The sequence below is a fragment of the Rattus rattus genome, chromosome 15 (genome assembly GCF_011064425.1).
Source record: "Rattus rattus isolate New Zealand chromosome 15, Rrattus_CSIRO_v1, whole genome shotgun sequence".
Classification (NCBI taxonomy): domain Eukaryota; kingdom Metazoa; phylum Chordata; class Mammalia; order Rodentia; family Muridae; genus Rattus; species Rattus rattus.
Window position 1 is genome coordinate 67,354,226 of NC_046168.1, and position 27,648 is coordinate 67,381,873.

The following is a 27,648-nucleotide window of genomic DNA, read 5'->3' on the forward strand; positions in this document are numbered from 1 at the left end:
TCATCTCTGACAAGACATTTACATAAATTCCGGCAACATAGTAACAGTGCCATATGCTGGGTTTTTGCCCAGGGACCTGAGGCTTCTGTCACTACAAAGGACCACGTTCAGTATGTGTGAGAGAGGAGCACTGGGTAGGTGCGGAGGCTATTCTATGGCCTGTTCCTCACTTCTCTCACCCTTTCGGAGAGTAGACTCTGCTTAGATTCTGCTGCATAGTGAATATCCTGGATTGAGACAGTCTCCTCACAGGAGAGCAGATAAGCTTCCATATGTGGTTGCTTCACAGCTGGGTGGGAAGATGAGGGACTGGAAGGTTTGCAGGGAAGGCCCGTGCCTTCTCACTAGTCACTGGCCCAGGCCTCTGGGTAGATAGCTGATTCTGGTAAGTTTATTATTAATGTCTACTTACTCATAAGATATTTCCTATACATATGTATTTTGGTTTTAACAACTGCCAAAACATGAGCTGAGCAAGAAGGACACCAGCAGACATGCCAAAGTGGACTGGGAAAAGCCCAAAAGGCCTCAACCCTTCATGAGGAGCTATAGGCCACTAAGGAGGGCTGGGAATAAAACAGGCTTCCCTAAGGAAAAACACGCCAGTTGGTTATCTAATACCAAATGGTCATCTGTGAAAACATACACACAAGTAACGCTATGAGACTGAGTGGGTTATATTTGGTCGCACGCACGCACGCATGCATGCACGCACGCACGCACGCATGCATGCATGCACGCACGCACGCACGCACGCACACTCACACACGGGCACACTGTTGATCCTCAGAAGATTCCTGTCAGGAAAGGCACACCACCACTCTGCCCTCCTCCTCAGCCTTCATCCCCCTCCTCCTCTAGCAGACTCACAACCTCTCACACCTTTCTTCTAGGCATCCAAATTCCTGACCCCTTCTGCAGTGCACCACAAGCTAACACTTCCAGGCTTCTGCTGACATTTCGTCCTCTCTCTACAAAGTGCTCCTCCTCATGTGGCCAAACAAGGAACAGCTGGCCCCTCATGGTTCAGCCCCAACAGTATGTCCTTCAGGGGATTCTTCCTGCTCTTGTCCCTTCTAGCCATCACATACTGATGGCAGGGGGACAGCACTGCTTCCCTGACTTTCGCAGCAGCCCGGGGCTCTCTAGTCTCTACTTCCACCAGCCAAGCTGATTGCCTATGCTACAGCATGCCAGTCCCCGGTTACGTCAGTTCACTAGGCCTCTTATCTCTAAACAGCACCTGCCTCAGAGCTAACTGTGACGACTGTGTAAATTATATAGTTGTATTAGGCAGAAAATCACAGAATAGCATGAGAAAGGGGCTTTTTAAAGAGCGCATGTTCAAAACATGAAATTAGCCTTAAATGAAATAATCGTGAAAGTCCAGGCAAAGTATGAGCACCCAGGATGATACTGAGGCTTTTGTGTCTCTAAAATCGCATTTTCATTTATTTATTTGGCTTGTCACTGTAAGCTATGGCAGCCAGACAACAACTTGTTGGGTCAGCTTGCTCTCTGCCTTGGGGGTCATGGGGACTGAACTCAGGTCATCAGGCTAAGTGGCAGGTGCCTTGCACACTAAGCTATCTTACCAATTTGTAAAATGCTTTTGATTTCAGATCACTTTAAGAATAAGAAGCTAGTTTGACTTAGCTAGAAAAATTATCTTAGATCTCAAATCAGTTGGCCAATATAAAGAGTCCTTGGTCATATACTAAAAGACATGAGAAATAAAGTTATTGTATATGATGTTAAATTAAAAGGAAATGTTTCAAATCGGTATTGGTTTATATGATTCTATGTTTGAGCAGTATTTTTTGATTGATGGAGCAATCTTTGTGCTAATTGATGGACCCAGGGTGCTAAACACCTGAGTGCCTTATCTCCCAATATGCCAGAGCCCCAGTAAAACCTACCAAATCCTGACAAAACACCCACGTCCATAACAGCTCCTACCCACTATGTGTTGTGTTCCTCTCATGAGCTACAGACTCAAGAGAACTGTCTGTGGAACAACTGCTGGGCTGGACCTTGCTTTAAGATGCGTACAGAACAGGGATAGACATGGCAGGGAGCACTGAGTACATTCAGTGAGGAGTTGGCCTCTGTTTCTGCAGGCTCCATACTCATGGGCTCATAGATAAAAATATTCTAAAAACCGAAACACTACATCTGTGTTCTGTGTGCTGGGAGACTTTTTCTTCATTCCTCTGACAAAATAGTCTCCCAACTGTTACACAGCGTTCACACTCCTCTACAAGGTGATATGAAAAGGTCAGAGATGACTAAGGATATGAGATGATATGCATTGCTAAATACCGCTTTACATATAACAGCGCTAGGTCTGAGGGTCGTGGACCAAGAGGGACCGTTGCACTATGGCTCCTTGATTATTCCATTATAACTTATATAAGGAAACTGTATATACATATATGAATTCGTACAAATATATTTCTACTTTTAAAATATTTATTACTTTGTGCGTGTGAATATTTGCTTGCGTATATGTATATGGCACCACATATGTCCAGTGTCCATGGAGGCCAGACAAGGGCACTGGATACCTGGTAACTGGAACTGCAGTGGTTGTGAATCATGGGTGCTGGCAATGGAAACCAGGTCCTCTTAGAGATCTGCACAGGTTCCTAACTACTGAACCATCCCTCCATCTCTATGTTTGTTTCTGTATGTGGAAGGGAAGGAAGAAAACGGCAGTGCAGGAGCCTGAATCCTGCTGAGAAATGTGAATGAAATGATGAGAATTCTCAGATCCTGCAGAGTTTTAAGCCAGGTGCCTGGAAATGCAGGACTTCTGTGAGTTCCAGGCCATCCTCATCCACAGAGTGAGTTCCAGGCCAGCCTGGCCATAGTGTCAGACTCTTGCTCAAGACACGAACTCAGAAAAAAAGTTGTTTTAGTTTACTCAATACCTTTGCAAAGATGTTGAAGTGATTTTTGCAACTACTGGGTTTGTCAAGAGCAAGGTATTGCCAAGGACTGGAATTTTCATATTGGTGCAAAGTTATTGGGACACTAACAGTCCAGGTCTGATGCTGGTCTGACAAGAGGGGTAAGAAAAAAGAGTCGCTCTGCACAGTCACTTAGAAATATCATTTTAAGATACTGAAAGCTTTGACAAACACAATCTAAATTCCACTACTGTTTGGGGGAAATCTGTGTTTTCTTTGAGGTTCTTCTCTAAATAGAATTTCCCTGTTAGAGCAGGAAGCCTACTAGGTAACTCCTCCAGGTTACTACTGCTCCTGTGCTGTAGCTCTGGTTGCTGCTCCAGAAGTCACAGGAAGCAGATACTGACAGCAAGGAGAAAACACCTAGAATGTGCACTGGAGCATTAAAGAACCACCAATCTTACCGTCCCTTAAGATCCACTGCTCCTCCTCACTGCAAGTCACATGTGGCTATGCTCACAGACAACGGTGTCCTCTGAACTTCTCTATCTGCAGGCATGCCAGCCAGCACGTCTGTTTAGACTTGAGTATTAGCTTCCTTCTGATATCTACCACTTCAGGGTGCTTGCCATAATTAAGTGTATTTCAGAAAAGTCACGGGGGCTTATTTTAATAAAAGACTTTAAATCCCGCCCTGAAATCATTTGGCAAGCTCACTGAGCCCCCCTTTCTTATAAATAACATTTTATTTATATTATATATAATAATATATTGATATACTATACATTGAAAATATTAGTTGGTTATCTTCTTGGAACTTAGCGTTATATGACTTATAACAAAGCTGCACTGAGTGAGCACCTAATACGTCACAGATAGGATGTGTCTCTCCTTGTGAAGCTCCTGTCACAGTGTAACATGTGTCACATGTCACATGCAGATAAGATGTGTCTCTCCTTGTGAAGCTCCTGTCACATGTGTAACTCCCTCGGCCCTGCTGTGATATGGACCAGTTCCCTGTGCATAGGGCAGCACATACAAGGTTCTAACAGGCAGGCCTTTGCTGTTCGTGCTAAACTTCTGGGCTTTGTACATATCCTATCTTCTGCCTGGAACAATGTCTCAGTCACTCTCCTCCTTCTCTGGACCCCTCACTGTTCTGGGCTTTCCGTTCAGACTGCTTCCCTCTACAGCACCCTTTCCAGAGCAGCTCTCCTAAGGTTCCTGCATGAATTTAGGTTACTGCTCCTGTGCTCTGCGGGCTCCCCATCTTGAAAGGCTGATCACAAGGCTTTAGCTAGATGGGTCTGCTTGTCTCTACCACCACTTGTTCCTTGATGGACATACTCACTTATTTTGTGATCTCTTGCATGTAATATGCTGTCTAGCACAGTGATGAGCTATTTTAATTTTTAAAAATAAACAGATTAAATGATAAATTATAAATTGATGAATAAATTGTCTATTATCTGAGATGACAAACACAGGAAGCCAAACAGACTAATTGTGGAACCAGGGAGATGGCTCTGTGGATGAAAGGTTTACTGCACAAGCCTGATGACCCTGAGTTTGGCTCTAGAACTCCCATAACAAAGCCCTGTGAGGTGGCACCTCTCTGTAATCTCTGCACTCCTCCAGCAACACAGGCGGTGGAGAGAGGAGAAGGGGCCAGGGCCTCACGGCCAGCCAGACTCGGCGTGTGGTACAGCAGCAGGAAGATAGAAGGATGCTTCAAAACATGGCGGGAGGAAAGGGCCAACTCTTACAACAACTGTCTGCTGGCCTCCATGTGTTTCCCTGTCTCTCAACATACCAGATAAAAGAAAGTCAGGCCAAGGGTGAAGTTTCATTTTTAATGAGCACGTAATGAGAAATTATGTGCTCAAAAGTCACGCTGTAACTTACAGAAATCTTGTTGAACCTTGGTCACAACCTGTGCCCCAAGTCAGGTTCAGCCAACAGTTCTTAACATGCGAATAAAAAGAGCCAGGTTAATACCGGAAACCAGAGAACTGAGATTTATTCAATGTGGCCACATTGGGAAGAGGTACAGAGACCCAGAGAACCCTTCAAGTCCCTTGGAGGTCCTGAAGTGAGATCAAAGTTTAAGTAGAGGGCCATGACAAGCACATCTAAGTAGTCTGGTCAAGGAGTAGCTCCCCACACCACTGACCCACCATCAGAGTCAGAGGACTGTCCCTGGCTGTTGGCTGTTTTCCAGGCTCATTCTCTCCTCACCAATCAGTCACTCCTGTTTAGCCTCCCATTCTTTCTCTATTACGAAGATGGAATCGAAGCCCCAGTCATCTGGCTCATCTGTGAGATTCATGCTGCATTCAGCTTTCACATCTGCGTTCACGATAGTAAGTGCACACACGCCGCCTCCTGCATCTACTACCAACGTATTTCTGCAGCTGCAACCATGAAACCCCTGGGGAAGACTCTGGCCTTCCCTACCATGACAGTGTACCAGTCCAGTGGAGGACGGCTAAGAGGAATTCCATTCCTACGTGAGTGCAGTGGATATATGTATCTTCCATTCACTTTTGTCACAAACCTAAAACTGTTTAAATAACTTTACTCAGAAATATTCTAATAGTACATTAGTTTTTAGTTAAGAGTATACAGTATACAGTTAATAGTACATTCATTTTTAGAAGTTGCCAATAATTATCAATCAGGTTGCAGAATGTTACAGAAAAAGAAGGACAGACTATAAAACTTATTAAACAGAGATGAGTAGGGATAGGTCAGTGGGCTGGGTGGCTTGAATTTTGCTGACTATTTCGTTGATGCTATGTTTATTATCCTTAAAGGGTTAACTGAAATAATGCGGGCGGGGCGGGGGGGGGTAGATCATCAGAAAAGACACGAGGGCCAAGTTACACCAAATCTACCTGGTACTATGGCAGCAACGGGGAGCTGACTGGTTTTGTCCTATTTAAACCAAGGTACAGACAAATAATAACCATGGCTTATGTTATAATATATATATATATATATATATATATATATATATATATATGAATATATTCTAGTCTTTCTAACACTAAGTCCCGGCAGTGTGGTTTCAGAATATACTCTCCACTGCACTGGTTTCTCTGGCAAACAAACTGTTCAACCACTGAATTACAGATATTAAATCTGGTACCTACAAACACCAGCAAGGATGGCTGTGAGCGAGAAAGGTGTGCACAGACAGGTGAGGAGTCTGGCAACGGCATGGCTCACGAGAGGAGTGCAGGACTCGAAGGACTGTGGTCAATTCTAACAGTAGTTTTAAGGGGAGCGCTAACTGTCGCCAGCTTAGTGTGGTTAGGCCAGGATGGACCATGGGAGAAGAGGATTATGCTACTGAATGAGACGAAGCTCGCAGTGGGACCATATGTTCGATGACCAGAAGAACAAGACCCCTGAAGGCCTGAAGAACAATCGAGGGTACGTATGACTTATGTTCTTATGAGAGAAGATCCCAGGTCCCCTGGTCTATTGCAAAGGAAAGGTTAACTACATGTGGCTGGGTTATTATGGGATCACCACATTACACCAACAGGAAAAGGTCAGCTGGAAGGGAAGCTGTTAGAAAAGGCACTAGAGCTGTTTCCTGAGGCAGTTTAAACATCATTAAAAGTCATGAGCTTAGGCGTAGGCTGGGCCCTGGCTATAGACCTGATCTACCTTATAGGGAATGCTCAGAGTTGTAATAGTGTACACCTTCTCAGTTTTGAAGAAGCTTACAAGACATCTCTCCCTCTGCTTTTAACCCTGTAAATGTTTGTGTTTCTTTCCAGTTTGCTATTTAGTAACATACTCCAATTTTAAGAAACTGTTTCAAAACTGCTGTGGTTATCAGAGTCAGGAGATGTGGGGGCCGGATGGGAAAGGTTGGTCGGTGCTAAGTTATGAAGAAGTGAGATGCTCTACTGTGCTCTGCACTTGTGCTAACTACAGAACAATGTAACAGACACTTAAGAGTGTTACTAGATTTTGAATGTTTTCATCAAAAAGAAGTGATCAACTTTTGAAGACACAAATATTTGACGTGATTACAATATTATACAATATATACATGCATCAAAACACGACATGGCATCTCACTGATATGTAAAGTTATATATTTAGGTAGGTTCAAAATAAAGTAAATAGAAACCCAGCATGGTGGCACATGCCTTCCATCCCAGCACTCAAGAGGTAGATGCAAGTAGATCTTGGTGCGTTTGAAGCCGGCCTGGACTACATACACCAGCCTGGGATACATTGTTAAACCAGGTCTCAAATAAACAAATATACAAACAAGGAACACATAAGAAAGTTCTTAGAAGATATTCTGGGGTCTGGGGTATAGCATGTGGGGTGTGTGTGTGGGGGGGGGGAGGGCATGTTGTGGTGTGGCATGTAAAGGCCCTTACTGCTAAGCCTGACATCCTAAGTTTGATCCTTGGAATCCAAATGTTAGAAGCAGAGAACTGACTCCCTCAAAGTTTCTTCGATGTCCACACATGTGCTGTGCCCTCTGCCCTCACACAAAACAAATGAAAGTTAAAAACGGGACATTGCAGAAATGCTGTTTGCAACCCCCCTTCAAAAGGATTATATAAAGAGCACAAAACTCAACCTTTAAACAGCTTCAGAGTGTCGTCACGGATTTCAGTAAGAGCCGGGAGGAAAGTGATACGGACCACAGTGAGCTGCAGAAGGAAATGCACCAATCGGAGAGCAAACAAGTATACCAGTGGTGCATACTCTGCACACTCAGAAGCATCCTCAGAGAAATGCACTTAATACTCAGACAGTACCCTTTAACAATGTCTGAAACCCGAATCTTTGACCCCTAGCATTTATTGTGAGGCTTTGCGACTATTTCATAACAGATTAAAGGGAAGCTTTGAAGGGGGCATTAGATTAACAGTTTATTACATTGAAGAAATAAGTTTCAGTGTTAGACACCCTTCTGGATTTCTTTCTTGCATTTCCTCTCTACACTGTAAGAACTCAGCAGTACTAAATGTTATATTGAAAAGTTATGACTTGTCATGATGTGGTCAATGAGCATCAAGATTTTCCAGGTCCTTGTTAGAATTTAGCCCTGGCTTTGCTGTCAGCTAATGGTCTGACTCTGGAAAAGGGGATTTAAAACACTGAGCTTCAATTCCTTTTCTATCTCAAATGGGAATATATTTGCCCATCTATCCACTGGGTATATTTTGAAAATCAGATAAACAAGATCAAAGCCAAAAAAAAATTTCATGAACAATAAAATGTCCTAAAATCATACAGTGTAGTATGAAGTCTGAGAAGTGACCCACTATCAGTGTGAAGAGAGCGGAGTTGTATTAAACGCCACTGTGATTGGCTGTACGAACGCCGACTAATCACTGCTCATCACTGCTGACTGACTCAGGGCTCTCACCATCTTCACTCTGTGGCCACATCCTCACAGGTAGCATCCAACCCTTCAGGAAACATGTCAGAAGTAGGAAACCCAGACAATACCGAGCAAAGAAGAGACACTGTACAATCAATCATGAGAGGTGCCTCCTCTCGCTCCACTGTGCACCGTGGCAGCCTCCAATCCCAGGGAATAGAGACGGCGGGCTCTATATTCTCTGAGTCCTTCATTAAACTATCGATCTCTTACACATTATCCATAATGTTCCAGCAGCCCGGTCTGTCCGTCACCGGGTGAAGTGCTAGCCTCTCACTCCCTTCATAGCTTCATGGAAAGAAAGTCATGATGGATGATTTATTTACCTGACATTTCCCAGTCCGGATGTCATACAGGGCCACTGAGCCATGGCGTGCTCCAACTGCAATTCTGTGACTCCGCTCATAATAGCTGACCATGTAGAACCTGAATTGGACATTTTTGCAACAACAAAAACAAAAGCCAGGTAAGATTGTCTGCATATTTAAGACAAAACCAATACTCTCAAAGATTAAAGCCAATGTGCATACATGCACAGACGTGTACATACACATACACACATAAAATATACATGCACATATGTATGTATGTACATGTAGATAAAAGCTTTAATCCCTTTATATTTTCATTATTTCTAAATACATCTGTAAACAACATATGGAATAAAAAATGTTTCCCTTCAGTACTGAGTACTTTTAAAAAACTACCTGTAATGGAATTGATACAGAATAGCACTTAGGCCTGCTAATGAATTTTCAGCCAGCTCTAGTGGCTAGTCACATCTACAAACCCAGCACATGGAAGACAGAGGCAAGAGAACAGAGAGGTGACTTTGGGCCAGTGTGGACGGATTACACCAGAGGTTCCAGACCAGCAAGGACTATTGACAGAGTGAGGCCGTGTTTTTAAAAAATTATTTTCGATAGGAAACAACTTTATAATAATAAATACACTTGGAAGTTTAAGGTACAAAGGATCAAAGGCAATAAATATAAATGTGAAAATCCAGTTTTCTGACAACTTATGCAAACACTTCTATTTGAGCAGAAATGAGGATTCTGAGAGGTTCCCATATTGTTATGTTCTCATATTACTTAACTATTGTAATATACATTCTCATAGAACAATAATAAGAAGGTTACATAAATCACATGTGTCCTAATGGCATTAGAAAGCTACTCACCAGAGAAAAATATTGTGACAATGTCCAAGGTCTTCCATATTTACTAGGTTTATTAATTTGGCTACATAACTGAGGGGACAGGCAGTAAGAGATCGTAAGAGGCTGGCTTATTAATACTTCTTTCTAGATTAGGTTTGGGAGTAGATTAAGTACTTGAATTTCTGGCCTAGGCTCTGACATACTCAGTTCAAGTCCATACATCTGGGACCTATAGGTGAGAAGAGTCCTAGAATCAGATACATCAGAAATGGTTTTTATGTTCAGAAAGACTTTTAAATATACTTTCACATGGCCTCCGTGAGCTATCCAAGTGGAGGGGGCTACACTAGATTTTGTATTTGAAGACATCTTTTGCCAATGACATTATTTGCTCTGCCTTCCTGTGTTGCTGAGTTTTGTACCAACTAGAGTTATTTTACACAGAGTACTCTCAGCCAAGGAAAGCCTCCCTGCATTGGCCTGTAGGCAAGCCTGAGGAGCATTCTCTTGACATGGAGGGCCTAGGCCACTGTGGGTGGGTTCTACCCTTCAGCAGGTGATCCTAAGTTGTATAAGAACAGAGGCTGAGAAAACGAAGGCCCTTTTAATAGAGAGGAAAATGCAATGAATGCTGGCTAGATCTTCTCAGCTTAATACACATACAAACCAGAGTCAACTTGGAAAAGGGAATCCCAGTGGAGAAAGGCCTCCACTTGATGGCCCTTCGGGTAAATGATTGATACAGGAGAACCTGCCCACTGCAGGCGGTAACACCCTTATGTGGGTGGTCTGAGGTTGTATAAGAAAGCAGGCTAAGTAAGTCATGGAGATGAAACCAGTAAGCAGCACCCCTCTGGGTACTGTACACTGTAAGCTGCAATAAACCCGTTCCTCCCCAAGTCGCCTTTGGTCAGTGATTTATCACAGCAACAGAAACCCTAAGGCATTTTTTTCTTTTTCAAGGGAGATAAAACAGGAAGAATACTCCAATGCATGCTTAAAGGCAATTGTGTAATTCTAGGAAGGGAAGCACAGGGACACAAACTTGAATGTTAGCAGTGGCGTTCTGACAGCCGTTTCTGCCCTGGCAGTCATAGGACAGCCACACAGATATTAAAAATCTAGAAAACAAACTATTGTGCTAAAATTTTTGTCTCTATTTATTAAAAAGATATAGATTCTGAGATGTTTTGTCTTATTCATAAGCCTCATCCATAATCCACTTGTGATTTGTGGAAGGCCAGGGTTTCATTTTCAGTGACGTGGAAGGCAGGCACTAGTTGCAAATGTTCTGCCATAGCATCCACAGAAAGTAGCAGGTTATTCTACCTCAGATAAGTAGGAATCTGCATTCAAAGATCTAGTGTTCTTAAACGTGAAAGTTAATATGCTTTCCAAGAGTTTTAAAACGCTTGCTGTTTGGTTACTAGTAACTGTATCAGTCCGCATGTCGGGGCACTCACATCTGTACCCGTGTTACTGCTGGCACCCCTCTCTGTACACGTGCACTCATCACAACTTACGTCCTATTACAGTGACACAAAGCTCAACACCTCACACGTCTTTTAACATTTATTCTTGTGGTTAATGGCTACCGAGAAATAAAATTTGCAGTGTCATTACTGCAAATACTTAATGCTTATACTGCCAAAATCCTACTGCAAAATAAAATTATCATCTTCAAAATAACATTTTTCAAAACAACACAACACAGCTCTGATGACGGGATCTTAAATGAAAGGTTTTTGTTGCATTACTTACTCTTCACGTTCTGGATTTCAACCTCCTCCTTTTACATCATCTATAAACACCATTATTTATGGGATAAAAAAGATTAAATCTATTCTTGGAATAAAATCTTTGGTCTGCCTGAAAGGACCATATATTACAGTTCTATCATTTTTCATTCTTTGTAACTTACTACTTGACTAACATTTCTGCAAAACACTTTAAAGATTTCTGGGCAGTGACAGTCTCATGCCCTGGTTTTGGCTTAAGGGTTTTGTATTAAAATTTCCTTCCTGGGTCTTGTAATAATAATAATAATAAGAATAAGAATAAGAATAAATCATCTTACATATGTCAGCAGTCTGTGTGTAGAAACCCATTTTGGTGCTGCTGCAGCAAACCGAGCACTGCTGAAGCCTCTGGGCCCCACCCCCCTAGACTACTTACTACTGGGAAGAGTTGTGCATGTGAGCACTGCCAGTTCTCACTGACAGGATGGTGAGGTTCTCACTGACAGGATGGTGAGGTTCTCACTGACAGGACGGTGAGGTAGGCATCATTTGTTCTGACCTTTGATGGCATTAAAGGGTTGAGGCAGGAGTCCACTACAGATTTTAATATTGTTCTCTTCTTCACCCAATGAAAAGTCTCAGGTTTCTCTAGACCTCTGGTATCTCAGTGTTCAGGTCACTGAGATGGTAACAAGACACTGAGGTGGCAAGAACCTTTTGTTATTATTCCCAGGGTCCTAGTTCCATTTGTGTTGCCATGAACATGTAACCCAACAAAAAGCACCTTGGAGGAGAAGGGTTCACTGTAGCCCACAACTCCTGGTTGCAGTCCATTCCAGCATGGAAGTCAGGGGGCAGGAACTTAAAAAGAGCTTGTCCATCACATGCATGGTGCAGAGCGCAGAGCAATGACTAAGTGCACGACTGTTGCTCCACTCGCTTTTTCCACTCCTATTCTGCTAGTGACCAAATCTAGGGAATGGTGCCACCCACAGTTCAGTCTTCCCACATCAGTTACTGTAATCAAGATAATCCCCCACAGGCAAGCCCAAAGGCATGTGAGAAGGGGGACATGGACACAAGGACATTTTGCCATTGATACCTGATGCCAAAGGGAAAATCGATTTTCTCTAATGGGTTGTTACTGGCTATCCCAACCACACTCCCAAGTAGGCTCATGCGCATCAGGAGATGACTGTCACAAAAAGAAGCTGGTGGCATTTCTGTGGACTTTTGCACTCACTTTGGGCATATTTTGTCTTCCTGCTTGCTTGCTTGCTTTGCTTTTGGTTTTGGGTTTTAGGGGTTTTTGTTTGTTTTTTCCTTTGAGATAGAGCAAGAGAGAAAGAGAGAGTGAGAGAACACATATAGAGTTGGTTGGGTAGGAAGGTGGGATGACCTGGGAGGACTTGGAAGGGAGGGAAACACAAGCAAACTACAGTGCAAAAGAAAAAACTTTAATGAAAACATAAGACAGTCTCAAATCTTTGACCTACAATGTCTTGTCTGCAAAATATGCTAGGGCAATGGTGGCACAGAATTTTTGGGATTTGACTTAAGTCCACTCCGCGAAACAGAGTCCATACCCACACTGCCTAGGGAATCATGAACCACAGACTAGATAGCCCAGAGACTTAGGATAAAACCAAACATTACTGGTCTTTAAAAAAAATTAATAAAATGATTCTTAACCATATTCTGCTATACTCATAGCATAATCATTGGAGAGGTTTTCTCAGGAGGCAAACAGGAACAGATATAGAGACCTGCAGATAGATATGATGCAGAGAGAGAGAGAGAGAGAGAGAGAGAGAGAGAGAGAGAGAGAGAGAGAGAGAGAATATCTAAATGGAGGTCTGAATCAAATCCTTTCCCTCAGAGCTCAGGGAGTCCTGAGAAGGAGGAAGTGGAAAGATTTTAAAAGCCAGAGGGGATGGAGGACACAGAAGAACAAGGCCCTCTGGAATCAACTAATCAAGGCACATATGAGCTCACAGAGACCGAAGCAGCAAACGCAGGGCCTACATCATGGGTCTGGACCAGGTCCTTTTCATATATATTATAGCTTTTAGCTCAGTATTTTTAAGGGACATCAGACTGTGAAAACAAGTAGGTCTCTAACTCTTCTGCCTGCCCTTGGGAATCTTTTCTCCAGTTGGGTTGGCATGTCCAAATTCAATATGAGAGTATTTCTCTTCATCTTATACTTTAGTTTGTCATGTTACAAGACATCTTGATCATTATCATCATCAACAGTGTAGTCTACCACAGTGACTAGCAAGGATAGTAGGTATGGCAATAAGTGGTAGCTAATATTCTAATAAATATGGAAAGCAAATAGTTAAAATTTACATATTTTTAAAGACTTACTCTTTACAAGTATAATCTTCCCCCTCACCAACACTCCCCCATGGTTTTTCTATGTAGCCCTGGTTATCCTGGAAATTACCTTTAGACCAGGCTGGCTCTGAACTCAGAGATTCACCTGCCTTTGCCTCCTAAGGGCTGGGATTAGAAGGATATGCCACCATGCCCAGCTACAAATATAAAATACAAATTATTTTAGTTTTCTTAAAAATCTGATAATTCAAATAAAATAAATTTTGGTTCTTGTTTTGTTGTTTTTACTTTTTTTTATTTTTTGAGAGATGGTCTCATGTAGCCCAGGCTGGCTCAGAACCCATTCAGCAGCCAAGGATGGGCTGGAGTCCTCATTCTCATGCTTTTACCTCTCAGTGCTTGGATTACAGGAAAATCTACCATACACTGCTTAAACTTGTATCCTTTATGTTATTGTAAACAGCCTTCAAATGAACTGTTTTTCTTGTTGTACAGTGGAATATAGATAAGAGTCTAGAGTTATACATACATAGATTTACTTGATAATATCCCAAGCCCTAGTTTAGTTTATTTTAATATGGAGACTTAACACTGTAAGACAACCTCCTGGGGAGATTTTTAGGTATGAGGAATAGGAATTAAATAATGAGAGGGATTCCTACTGGTGAAGGGATGAGTACCAAATACTGATATAGAATAGTTACTAATTTAAGAGCTTTACTGGAGGCTATGGTAGAAGCTCTTCTGCGTTCTGTCCCTGTCGTGACTGACCCCAGGCTCCCGACAAACCACAGTTTGGAGGAGTCACTTGAGGATGAGCTCATGAAGCGCTCTGCAGCAGACAGTGTGCAATTTCTTATTAGAGTTTAAGTGCCCATTTAAGGTGAAATGAGCTGATTCAGCTTCTTACTTGAAAAGGAAAATCAATCAGTCTGTCTACATAATAACATAGTTTAAGAAAAGCTAAATCATTTCTAAAATCCAACTTTTAACTCTTCTGTCCAAATACTTTCTGATTTTGCTAAAGCACGTAAGTACTGAGTTTACAATGAAAATTTGTGTCTAATCTATGATTATACATTTAATATTTTGCTTAAACTTTTCTAACTCTCCCTTGCTTATTAAATAAAGGTGAAACTGTTCTGTGGGGGTTCAAAGCCCTGGCTGGGCTCTATATATCTATGTGAAGCCTTCATTCCAGTCACCCACTACACAGCCTGGTCAAACTCATGGTCCACTTCTGTGGCTCCAAACACAGCAGCCTGGTTCACCCCGCTTTTCACGATGATGCACCCCTCATTCACAAAGCCCTCCTGTCCAGCTCTCTGCCGCATGTCCCTAAGACTCACCTCTGCTCTTAGAGCTGTCACTAGTTCTCTTAGAGGACAAAGCTCTCTCTAGCTGGCAGCCATGTTTGTGAAGGCATTTTTAACAGGAAACTGCTACCCTCTGCACTGTACTTATGAATTTCTGAGTCCGTACACCAAGCTGAGCATTATACTAACTGCCCATTCAGTCTCTGGTAGGCAGTCTACCAGGCACACTCCATAGCTCAGAGAGCCAACGTAATATCCTTCTCATCAGCCATTGTGATCCTGGAGCACAGAGACCGAATCTACCATTCCTTCCCCAGAGAATATCGAGTGCTTGGTACACGGTTGGTATTCAATAAAATACTACTAAATCAATAAACAGAGTACGGTTGCTTTTTGCCAAGTCAGAGGGGAAATGTATATGTAGTGTTCAGTAAAGACAAATTTACTAGCATTCAGCACAACTCTCTTTGCAGGGTAACTTGGTCAAAAAGTCACGGATGTCTGCAGAGCGTAGAGACCTGAGGAGCTGCCTGTAGAGGAGGCTTTGGGCAAAGCTGGAAAACCAGCTTTAGTGAACAGGTTCTGCACACAAGGAATTCACACGGCAGTGGCTTGTGCCTTACCAGCACCATTAGCGCTCAGTCAAATAAGTCCCACTACGACACTTTCTTGTCATTTCTCACTCTACCGTGTCAGTCCCAGGGATCAAACCCAGAGTGTCAGGCTCACGGACCAAGCACATTTACCCAAAGTCCCAAATAAACACAACTTACTGCATTTTGATGCAAAGCCAATCCTCACTGTATTTGTATAAATAAATGTCTATATTACATAAAAGAGCAGTCCTAGGTTATAGCTCACATATTTAGTGCCATTTTCAAAGTTTTAGCTTTTTGGCCTTCTTTTCCTGTTAACCTTACAGGGGAAATCCTTATATTAATAGGACAATATGTAAATACATTATTCTCAAAATAAAATTTACTAGTAAGTGAAAGAAGACCTGATTTCTGTTGCTGGGAAGTGTATTTTTCCCCAAGTCAACAGTGTTCTAAGTGTTTTGTAAGACAAGTAACAGCTTGAGTAGACTATGGGAACACACATATACAATTCGCTTTTGAGCCATGACCAAATGTCCATGCTAACTGATTAAATAACTAGTTCTATTATCTGTGCTCTTATCAGAAACTGTCAGGATTATTCTAGAAAGTAAGCAAGTAATGATTAATACCTGGCTTTCTCATTTAGCCTCACTAAATTTTTAAATTACTTGTTACCGACAATCGACTCTTTTGCATGCTGCTGAAGGCGCCTTTACCTGCAGATGGCTGGGAAACACTCCTGAAGACCCTTCTTCTTAACTAAAGATCCCTCCAGGCAGTACATGATGATGTCCATGACCTTTGACAAAAGACACAGACGGAAAGTTAATTTCACATGCTCCGTTTTCTAAAATGTAAATGGTTCCATTAGGCTTCATTGTGTCTGTATAAATCCATACAGTGTGATTGCATATTTACTTTAAATAGAACAAAAACTACTTTAAAACTACTTTAAAAACTACTTTCCTCTAAAGCTGACTGCTCATGCACAGAGCAGGGTGGCTCCCCTAGCACATGGTGCAAGTGGCTTTGTTTACTATGGATGTTGACAACACAGCCTTGAAAGTGTTCTCATACACATCAACTCCATTTGAGGTCAGTAGCTACAGCGATCGGTTTTAGTTCTGAGGAAGTGGAGTTAAGGCACGGGAGTTAACCTTGGTTACGTGACACATTCCCATCCACTGTTCCCTCCGCTCTTCCCTTCCTCCTACTTTTGCCCTTGATTGTTTACTGCACGGACAGGGGTACTGGAAGCAGGACATTCTCACCTCCACAAGAAGATCCACAACATCCGTAGGCATCTTTTCGATGAGAATTTCAATGACTCTCAGGATTTCGCCTTTAGCCCTTGCCAGGGTGGTGGTGTGGATACTCTGCTGGGACTGGGTATTTGCTGCAAGGGCCGTGTGTCTGTGCACCTACAAAAGAATTGCCACGCTGTAGAGGCCATTGCTGCATTTCTACTCACTGCTTTACTTTTCACTTACTATAGAGAAATGAAAATACAATCAACCAGGACTATCAAAATAAATCACTCAGGGTAGGTCAGGAACTGTTTCAGTCGCAAAGAAGCATCACATATAATAAAAACTAAGGATGTAGGGTTTAACAAAATTCTACAACTTCCTCATGCATCATCATCACCATCATCATCATCTTGAGAGAGAAGCCTATGTAGCTGGCCTTAGTGCACAGCTAAAGATGTCTTGAACTGTTTCTCCTGCCTCCAACTTACCTGCCTCACATTGGGATTACAGACATAAAACACCATGCCCAGCTGGTTTGCAAGCATTGCCCTTAGCACGGTATCACTGATGTTTTAGATGTGAGTGGGTATGTTTAGTGAGATGTGGCCAGAGACTAGCATGGCATTTAAAAAAGGAACAAACTGGAAAAGCTTGGTAATTTGCTGCGAAGGTCCTTTTAGAAAATGCCCAGGAAGCATCTGATATGACTACCATGCCTGTGAATAACAACAGTGACACGTTCGTGGTGCTGACTGTTCTCGGCACTTTAAAGCTAGTGGGGAAGTTTAAATAACATGCCTCCAAAGCTAACGAGCACAGCAAAGAACGGAAACTCACTGGGGTTGTTTTTTCTCATATAAAGCACAAACTCTACAGCTCGAAGGAGACAGAATATTTAGAGCCTTGGACAAGTCCTGGATGCACTGTGGAGTACCTTAGTGCCTTTCTCCAATAAGCCAGGACTAAAAGTAGCACTAGCAATTTCATTTTGAAAAGAAGTAAGTGTAGAGGATTAAAATGCTCCAAATGAGCTTTCCGACCAAATGTCTCGGTACGAGAATCCTCATTTCCTCCAGCAGTATTCTTAAGTAAGTAATGGAGACCATGCTCTGGGATGTGATTACCACACAGACCTGTGAGAGTGAGTGTGAACTCCTGACCAGTCAGTGCGACCACCTGAACACACTGCACGCATGGGGAAAATGGATCAAAGATTTCTACGTTAAATAAAACTACTCATTCAAATGCCACACACTCTTGATACAAGTACACAACATTAAGTGTGTGTTACTGAAGCGTGGGGGGAGCCTCCTATGCGCACACCTGCACACAGAATTCATAACTCCACTGCTTCCGATCGACCATGCGAACTCCATCCGGACAGGATCGCCTTGCCTCCTTTCTAGCTGGTTTCCCACATGCCTGTAAGGATGGCCCTGGGGCAGACACGGGCCCAGCAGGTTCCAGGCCACCTGAGCAGACTCAATGGTATTTGTTGTTTTAAAGTTTACCGTAGCTACAGGAAAAGCAGTTGGACAGAGCCCACAACCTGTGGACACTGAGCTGTGCAGTGCTAATGCGAGCACTGGGGACTTATCCTTTCCTTCTTCTCTGGCGAAGATGTGTAGGGAAGGGCACAGACTTGGTTCATTGTTCTTTACTAGTTTGTCAGCTGGCTGTGGGCAATTAATTAGAACACCAGAAGTGCAGGAATCAATGGCCTCTCCAGCCTTTATCTGTGACACAGACTGGGAAAAACAATCACCGAATTTATGGCTTATGTTTTTGTATAGAGTTTGAGAGTCACTGCAAAATAAGTTTAGTTTTGATTACAAGTATTTGCTTACACTTGAGAAACACGAATGCCTTCCATAACTTCTAATTCACATAGGCCTCTTGTATTTCATACGGAAAGGCTATCATCAAATATTACAAGTGTGTTCATTCTGAGAACAGACGGGAGCACGCAAGCACAATTCCACAGGTGCGGAATTCAGTGTTCGTGCACACATGATACATTCATTTCAGCGCTAACTTATTAACTTGCTTTGCTTGAACGACAAGGATTCTTTGCGGGTCTACCCCAGAGTTACAGTATGGAGGAAGTCCTCTGGAGGGACGTGGAGCACGTGACGAAGGCTGCCCACCTCCTTAGCTATGGTGGTGATGAAGGCGGGTGGTCTGGCGGTGGCTATGAGAGAAAGGGCGTGTCTTGCGGATCGGGCAGAGTCAGCTGCAGGGCTCAGAGGCAGCCCCATTGTGATGCTAAACAGGGAGCAGGAGAAAAGGAGAAAGAAAAGAAGCATTAGAAATATAGACTGAAAAGATTAGACTCAGCTTATGATGTCAGCTCAAGGTCAATGGGAGCACTCAAACAGTTAGAATATAATAGAGCCACAACAATGCGCACTGATTCAGAGTCAGGGTGTTCTGGCATCGGATACTAAATCGAATTATTAACCATGAAGATTGAAAACAGTATGTGCATCTGTCCAAAAGGTTCAAAACGCCTTGTTAACAAATTATCAAGACCTATGAGTGAATACATATCACAGGGCTCAAACAGGCGGGGGTGGGTATGCTGCTGGATGTTTTAATTTTTTGTCCTAGGTTAAGTTAAAGATAATTTATTCATAAGTCCAAATTAAAAAACTATAATCGAGGCTTTGTCAAGGAAGGAAGCAGAACTCATCCCTGTCTTAAGTTGTGATAGGAACCGAGAATGACAAAAGCAGCTACTTGGCCGTGTTTTCAGTCTGAAAGCTCTGCAGTACTGGTCTAGCCCACACCAGGACTTGCAGAAAACCCACCAAGTACATGCACTGCTGACACTCAGCATTGCAACGAAAATGAGCTGGTGCTGCTAATTTTCTTAATAGAGAGAAGGTCTGCAAACAGTCTTCATGAAGTGGTGTCCATACTGAGGTGAACTTTCCTAGACTGCGAGAAACGTGGGGAGTTGAAACAACGGTGTAGACAACGCATTCCATGTCTGACATAGGAAAGCAGCAGCCTTATCACTAAGTTCACTTTGTGTGTGTGTCTATACACACACATGCATGCATACACACATGCACATATGCACACACATATATACATATATTTACACACACACACACACACACACACACACACACACAAAGACTTTTGGCTAAAATGTAGCCAAGGAGCCACATATTAATTATGCAAAGAAAGAATTTTATTACATTCATTATAATTTTTCTAGCTAAATAATTTTAACTTATTAAATATATGAAGATCCATTTGAATATATTTTAAACAAATCTATGACCTGTATGTATAAACTGGATTACGAAACATTCTCAGAAAGTTTGTCTCTTTATAGTTAACCTAAGAATGGTTGTCTTAGTTTTTAGTTGAAATAGAGGTGAGTCACATTCTTGACCGCCTAGGAGGTAAACTGATGGCTGACACTGCTCTAACACTCAGTGAGCACTGTTTGCTGAAGAGCAGTGGTTCTCAACCAGGTTGTAATCCGTGTGGGAGGCTGAACCCTTCCACAGAGTCACATATCAAATATCCTCCATATCAGATATTTATATGTGTACCAAAATTTTTATGTATAGCAAAAGTAAAGGTATGAAGTAGCAATGGAATAACTTTATGGTTGGGGTCACCACACATGAGAAACTGTATTAAAGGGTGGCAGCATTAGAAAGATTGAGAACCATGGGTTAAACGTTTGACAATATATAGCTTTCTCCAGGCCTTTTCCAAACTGAGGGTAGCTACAAAGTATGGACTCAGATGAGAAGAGTACACAGAGGCTTTCTCTGATATTTAAAAATATATTAAAAAGTGAGCTTTGAGAATAAGCCTATATCCTGAACCAAATATAAACAGAAGGCGTGGGCTGCTCGACCTAGTGCTCCTGGGTTGGCCCAGCCCAAGCAGGAGAGAGTAGGAAACAGGATATGCAGCCGGCCCGTCTCTCTCCTGCGTTACACTTTACCACTTCAAATACAGCAAGGCCACATTCACTACCTGAGCGGCAGTGCTTCAGAGTGGACTGCTTAATAATTATTGGTAAATTCATATTACATATCTATATTTTAGGTGAATTTCTTTAAAAGCCCAAAAACTAGTTAAACAGTTTGGATACCCTGTATTTTAATTTTCATCAAATTATCTGACTAGGGGACGAGGATACTGAAAGCAGGAGGTGGGGTGTGTGTGTGTGTGTGTGTGTGTGTGTGTGTGTTAACTCATTGTGAACAAACTTAAATCAACTTGGTAAAATCAGGCTGTAGGGAAAAGACAAATTGGTTGCCTGGGGGATCCATCCCACGTTAGCAAAGCTCAATACAGAAGAAAAGAACTAGACACAGCCTAGTCTGGGGTGAAAGGTAGGTTTGTTTTCTCTCTGTGTCATGTCTGCTTGCATTTGCCCCCAACATTCCCCTTGGAACAAAGAAATTCCATAAATGAAAAACCAGCTCAGAGAATGTTAAACGAGGTGCCTAGGCACTGGTGCGCCATGGTCCCTTCCTATTTGCTATCCAGGGTTCCTAAAAGTATGAAATGGGAAATTTCAGCAATAATGAATAGATTTTAAACGGCATGAAACTCAGAGCCGTGTGCTGGTATCTCATGCTGCGGATGCCTGGTAAGTGAGCCAGCCTCTGTCCCGAGTACACACTGAGTACATGCAGCCAGCCTCTGTCCCGAGTACACACTGAGTATATGCGGTCCGAGCAGACACCTGTGCTCGGACACTGTGGAGATATCAGCAGTGTGTACACGCTGGCAGCCCTCAGTTAACACATAACACTGTTAACACATCCCTGTGCTTATATGGTACATCTTACTTGTCTCTTCACACAGACACCACACCCACCCAGAGAAAAACAACCAGGAAACATACGGTACAATTTGCTATTTGGTGGAGGGACCTATGCTCACATAGCCTTTATAGCACTATGTTATGACTATTCAGTTTAACTGTTATTTCTAATATCTTATAACACATAATTTAAAAGTTCAGCTATATCACAGGTTCATATGTAAAGAAAAACACTGCATGTAACAGGTCTAGGATTACCATGGCTTCGTGAGTCAACTCAGAGTCTTACAATGCATCCCTGTAGTTAAGGGAGATTACTGTCTTTCAGGAACACTGATCTTTGTAAAAAGTAAAGAGTAGAGGGGCATGGTGACACTGGTGAACTAGATTAGTGAATTGGTAACATGACCAAATGGCTTTAGTTAAGTGGCTAGACTGCTTAGAGAAGCAGTTTGTTGGGATCTATTGAGATACCTGGGTTTCACTTGTTTTATTCAATGTCAAGAGTGGTTTAAATGAAGAACAGGATATGCTTATCAGTTGAGTTGACCATAATACTTGAAAGGAGATGAATTATAATAAGAGATAGAACTAGGACCCATAAAATTCTTCTAAAGATCACATTCAGCTAAATTAGAAGTCTTGGGGCTGGAGAGATCACCCGGCCGTTAAAGAGGGTGTCAGTGTCTTGCTCTACCATCATGAGGATCAGATTTGGATCCCAGAACCCAGGGTCAGAGTAAATACCTGTGACCCAAGCTCCCAGCAGGATTGCTGAGCTGCCTGGCTTCCAGAAGAGCAGATAATGCTCACATTTACTATGTCTGAGTTCTGCCGTGTGTGCATAATAGATGCTTCCTGTAATGACTGATATCGTGCAGTTATAAAGTGAAAGAAAGCAAAGGGGACAGAGATCAGTCACTCACTTCAAAGCAAAGGCCTAGCCATACATTAGCCTTCTCTCACATCAGCAAAAGACCATGTGGATTTGAGAGAATTACCAAACTTATTACAGTAAGAAAACATCCAGGTTTGGTAAAAGGCACGGTCTGAAGAAAAGTCACAGGCAATGGAAAAGAAAGTGAATCAAACACATTTTCACACTGCCCTTTGGGTTTGGTGATAGTGATCACTTGAGGAGGAGCCTGAAGCAGGACTAACAGAGGTAGTCAGACTCACTGCTTAGGAACCAGGGTGTCACTGTCTTGGGATCAGCCACCTTGTTAAAAAGCTAAGTTTCCAGGTATAATGAAGAAGCTATGTCCTCTAGACTAGACACTGCATTACCATTGGAGCTATGTCCTCTAGACTAGACACTGCATTACCATCGGAGAATCTTTCCAAGCCAATAAAAACTGGGGTAAATCTAAACTGAGAGTTCTCAACAGAGGAAACTGAAATGGCCGAGGACCACGTAGAGAAACGTCCAGCATCCTTCCTTAGCTGTCAGGGAAAGGGGAAGTGAAACTCCTCTGAGATTCATCTCACACCTGCCTGAAAGGCTCGATCAATAACACAAGGGATGGGAGGCTCATGGTGACAAGCGTTTCACTGCTGGTGGGAAGGCAAATGTGTACATCAACTATGAAAATCAGTGTGGCCGTTCCTTAGAAAGATAAGACTCTACCTGAAGATTCATCTACACCTCTCTTGGGACTATACCCAAGTGATGGGGAGACAGAGCCCCAACTGGACATACTTCATCCTTTCACATAGACCCCTGTTCTACCATGTTCACTGCTGCTCTATTTATAACAGCCAGAAATTGGAAACAACATAGATGTCTCTCAACAGAAGAATGGATAAAGAAAATGTGGCATGTTTATATAAGGGAGTATTATTCAACTGTTAAGCAAAAATTCCAGGAAAAAGGTTAGGATGAGGAAAAACAATCCTGGGTAAGGTAACCCAAACCCTGAAAGACAAATATGGTATGTGTTTGCTTGTATGCAGATAGTAACTGTTAAATCAGTGATACCAAGCTACAGTCTGGACAACCACAGAAGTCAGGTATAGGGGAGAGAGAGTAGGGTGGGGCATATAGTGTATGTCCTTTGGAAAGGGATATAGAATAGGTAGTTATGGATAGATAGGGGGTGCTAGAATGGGAGAATCAAGTGGATAGGGAAAGCAAAGAAAGGGACAAGGGCAGAAACATGGAGATGCTAAAATTAAGAACCGTTTGAGGGTCAGAATGAAAACCTAATACAGTATCTATAATCTATATAAAATTGCCAAGTAATGGGGGAGACAGAGACCTGACTGGGCATCTCATCAACAAATGATGCGTCCAGTTCCAGTCTCTCCCAGGATTTCATTACATCTAACTGATTTGTTGGTCAAGGGGGTCCTATAGGAAAATCCCTAAATAGCACAGGCAATTGCCAAGATAATAAGCCTCTCTCCAAAAGCTGACAGTAAGGCCCCACTGAAAAGAGAATACCTATACAATTCATTGAGCATGGAAAGGTTGAGCTGCGCCTATAGAGCGCCCCATGTGCACAATGTACATAGTCCCTTTGTCCTGTTTACCCTGTCTAGAGCTCCTTCCTTCTGTTTCTCACGATGGTCCCTTTCGACTTTATGGCCTCTGTGGCTACTTCAGACTGTATACCAAATCTAAAGATTCAGAGCTGGGAATATCCTCCAGAGTATATAAAGAACTCAAAACACAGAGAATCAAGAAGACAAAGGCCAATTAAAAATGAGCTATGGATCTGAACAGAGATTCTTAAAAGAAGAAATGAAAATGGCTAAGAAATATCTTTATAAATGCTCAATGTCTTAACAACCAGTTCTGTGAAATCTAAGCTACTTAGCGATTTCATCTCACCCTAGTCAGAAGGCCAAGACGAAAAACTGCAACTGACAACAAAGGCTGGCGAAGACGTGTAAAGGCACCTTCTTCTCTGACGGTGCGGTGTGGTACAGCCTCAGGAAATCAGTACAGAGAGTTCTCAGAAGGCTAAACAAAGATCTACAAAGTCACCCAGCTATAGCATGCCTTGGCTTATGTGCACCTGACTCACCTTACCCCACAGTACGTGTTCAGGCTTCTCTTATGTGTGTGCTACAAATCTTACTGTGAGATTCTACCTTGATGAAAGGGAGAGGGCTGTTCGTCTGTTTCTGGAACCTGTGTGGAAACTTAGCCTTACTCTGTTCTCTTGACCCTGCCCATGGGCTGCTGTGTAAACCCTTTGTTTTACAGTCCAATAGAGTAGGCCTTTGGTTTTAGTCTTTACTCTAAGGAAGTTGGAGAGCACAGACTGTCTTACTTAGCATTTCTCCTGATGTTCCTCCACCTTTCCAATCATAAACCCCAGGGTTGAGCGACACCGTAGATAAATAACATGAACAGAAACAGTCAGTCCCCTTGGGCTGAGCTCACTCTTCTCATGATTGTTTATAAATCCAATTCCAAGATTATTCCACTTCAGGAAAATCATTTTAAAATTTACAGAAAGAACATTGTGGTAAAATGTTACCATCTAAAACTTCTAGATGCCAACTTCTGTCAAATTAAGGAACGTTGTTTGGATATATTCAGGGGAAAACATTAATAGTTTTGCAAACAGCCTACAATCTTAGCCATCACTAACAAGGCTTTGAAAACAGTCGCTATCAAGACAAAGGATGCTAACATTGTTTTAAGTACATACTTAATTACATAACACCAGGACTCCCTCCTACGCTTTCCTGGGAACACTAGTGTGTTCATATTTGTTTATTACTTAACAAGGAATATGCAGCTCCTCTGTGCTTAGTGAAACCTCACTTTTGAAAATATTTTTGCTTCTTACTGTGTGTGTACATGTGTGTACACATGCATGTGTGTGCACATGCATACTATGACATGTTGTGGAGGTCACAGGACAACTCTGGTCTTGCTTCTTCCTTTCTGCTTTTACTTAGGTTTTGGGGATGCACCTGGCTGGCATCACTGGTCAGCGAGTACATACTGAGCCAATCTCACCAAAGCCTAGAGCTTCATTTTTTTTAACTCAAGGTAGAATTCATTTCCAAAGCTCAAAGATGGAAAATTTTCCTACTCTTCCAAACATGTTAGCTGCATATATTTACAGAAAATAAAAAACTACTCTAACTCTGTCTATGTAAAGGGCTTTCCTCAGATTACAAACCCTTATAAATGAATTTTTCAGAACAGAAAAATTGTCCAATATAGAATTCCAAAGCATGTTTTCATTTTTAGTGTGTTTCTCTCTATCCCTCAAAGTTAACTGAAATGACTGAGTTAAACTACTCATTCCTTCTCTCAAATTCTATATAGTTCTAAGGAACCTTTCCAATGTATGGTGCTTCTCTGTATACCAAAGTTTCGAGACTTCTCGTAGCTCTGTTTCCCTGTCTGTGTTTGGTAAGCTGTGACAATACCCTAAAAGCAATAGGCTTTCTGTAATCCGCTCATGTCCTCAGCTGTCCAGCACATGATGGGCACGGCCCCCTCAGCAGCTGGGCTGTGCTCCACTGTTCTTTCTCAATAAGAGCCCTACACCGTGACCTAGGCAAATAGAATCCAAATCACAGGTCACACAAAGCCTGGCAGGAGTCTAGTCTTCTAGGAGCACAGGAGTTTTCTACTTGTCTATAAAGTAGAATTTACGCACCATTTCTAACACTTTATCAGTGTGTACAGACCCACAGAGATCTTTAAAAAAGAAGCTCTCCCCACAAAGCAAAGCAAAACAAAAACTATGTGTCTCTAATTTTTATTACAGTTTATTACAATTAACTAGTTGGCTCATCAGTTATTTCAGAAAAAGGACAGCCTCAGTATGTTATTATACGGTTCACATTGAAGAAACAGACTAGTCTCGTTCATTTAAAAATATCCTCATAAAAGACACTACCTGTGGCTCACTTACCAAACAAACACCAAAGCCTGAAATACAGGGGCTGTGCAATGGGAGCTGAGGGTTCCGAGAGGTGGGCCAGTCCTCAGAACAAATCACCCATCACTCTTTATGATTAATATATTGAAATTAGATAGCACATTGAGTGTACTGGGACAGATGCAGCTGATGGAGGCTGTCGGGTATAAAGTACAGTTTTATTAAAAGTTTACTGATTCCATCACTGTCTAGCAACACACTAATGAGTCTGGCTTTGGTAGCATATATAGTAAAATTGGAACCACACAGAGAAGATAAGCATGGCTCCTGTTAAGGTTGGAAAAAAAAAAGTCAAGTAATTAAGCAACATTTAAACAAAAATTTAAATTTCTACAAGGCACAAGATCCTTAATGGAAATTTCTGTAAATATAAAACCCAAAGGAACCTTTGAAATGCTGCCCTTACCATCGTTGTAAGCTTTACTTCAGATATCTTTAATTCGCAGGCGTTCGGATTTTGAATTATGTTATGGCTTTAGCTTTTGGAGTCACCTAGATCTTACATTAAACCCAGTCATTCTTTTTTACCATCTAGAGAACAAGGATGGTGTCTCTCACAGATTCATATACTGTATCTTGGTGTGTGCACTTGCAAAATGGGGAACATCATGTTTACTGCCTGGGGCTTCTGTATACCTACACGAAAACACAGCGGTCCACCCTGAGTAGCACTGGGAACTGGCAGAGTAAGCAGATAAAGGCCTGACAGGAAATAGAAATTAGGTAGGCAGTTTAGGATAAAGACTTCCAAGAAAAGTAAACGATAATTTTTTTCCTAAACTAAACCCCAAAATGTCCCTGAGCCCCTTGACTGCCTCATCATAGCCAGAGAGCCAGAAGCTTGGGGGGCTCTGACCTCTAATTTAGGGGTACTCCTTCAGAGGTACAAGTGTTAGAGGAAGCAGTAAGGAAAATCTCATTCCTGTAAGACAACAGACTCTGGCCTGGGACTAGCGCTCCAGCTTTGGCAGGTCAAACACTTAGCTAAGAGGTCACCCCTAGGAAGACAGTTCACAGTGAGCCAGGGTAAAGAGATTAAGTGCTTTAAGGGAATCCATACTTTTCCTTCCCAGAACCCTTAGAACAGCAGCTCACTGTTCGCAGTCACACAGCTGCTGTAGATCTGCCCACTCCCCTGAATTACTCACAATACTGCCTTTCCCTTTTCCTCCTCCATTAGCTTTTCTA

The 27,648-nt window shown here is 42.3% G+C and overlaps 1 protein-coding gene and 1 non-coding gene across 2 annotated transcripts in view; one reads left to right on the forward strand and one right to left on the reverse strand.

Annotated features, from left to right (window-relative positions):
• Wdr7 (WD repeat domain 7) overlaps window positions 1-27,648 on the reverse strand; it is a 271,935-nt gene that overhangs the window by 44,311 nt on the left and 199,976 nt on the right. Inside the window, exons 23-26 of the mRNA XM_032885554.1 lie at window positions 18,891-19,008; window positions 16,765-16,914; window positions 16,210-16,292; window positions 8,664-8,763 (exon numbers count right to left, since the gene is read on the reverse strand). Of these exons, the coding sequence (XP_032741445.1) occupies window positions 8,664-8,763; window positions 16,210-16,292; window positions 16,765-16,914; window positions 18,891-19,008 (451 nt within the window). The remainder of the gene's footprint in view (window positions 1-8,663; window positions 8,764-16,209; window positions 16,293-16,764; window positions 16,915-18,890; window positions 19,009-27,648) is intronic.
• LOC116885088 lies at window positions 26,670-26,773 on the forward strand. Its single transcript, XR_004385959.1, has one exon. It is a non-coding gene; the product is annotated as a U6 spliceosomal RNA (small nuclear RNA).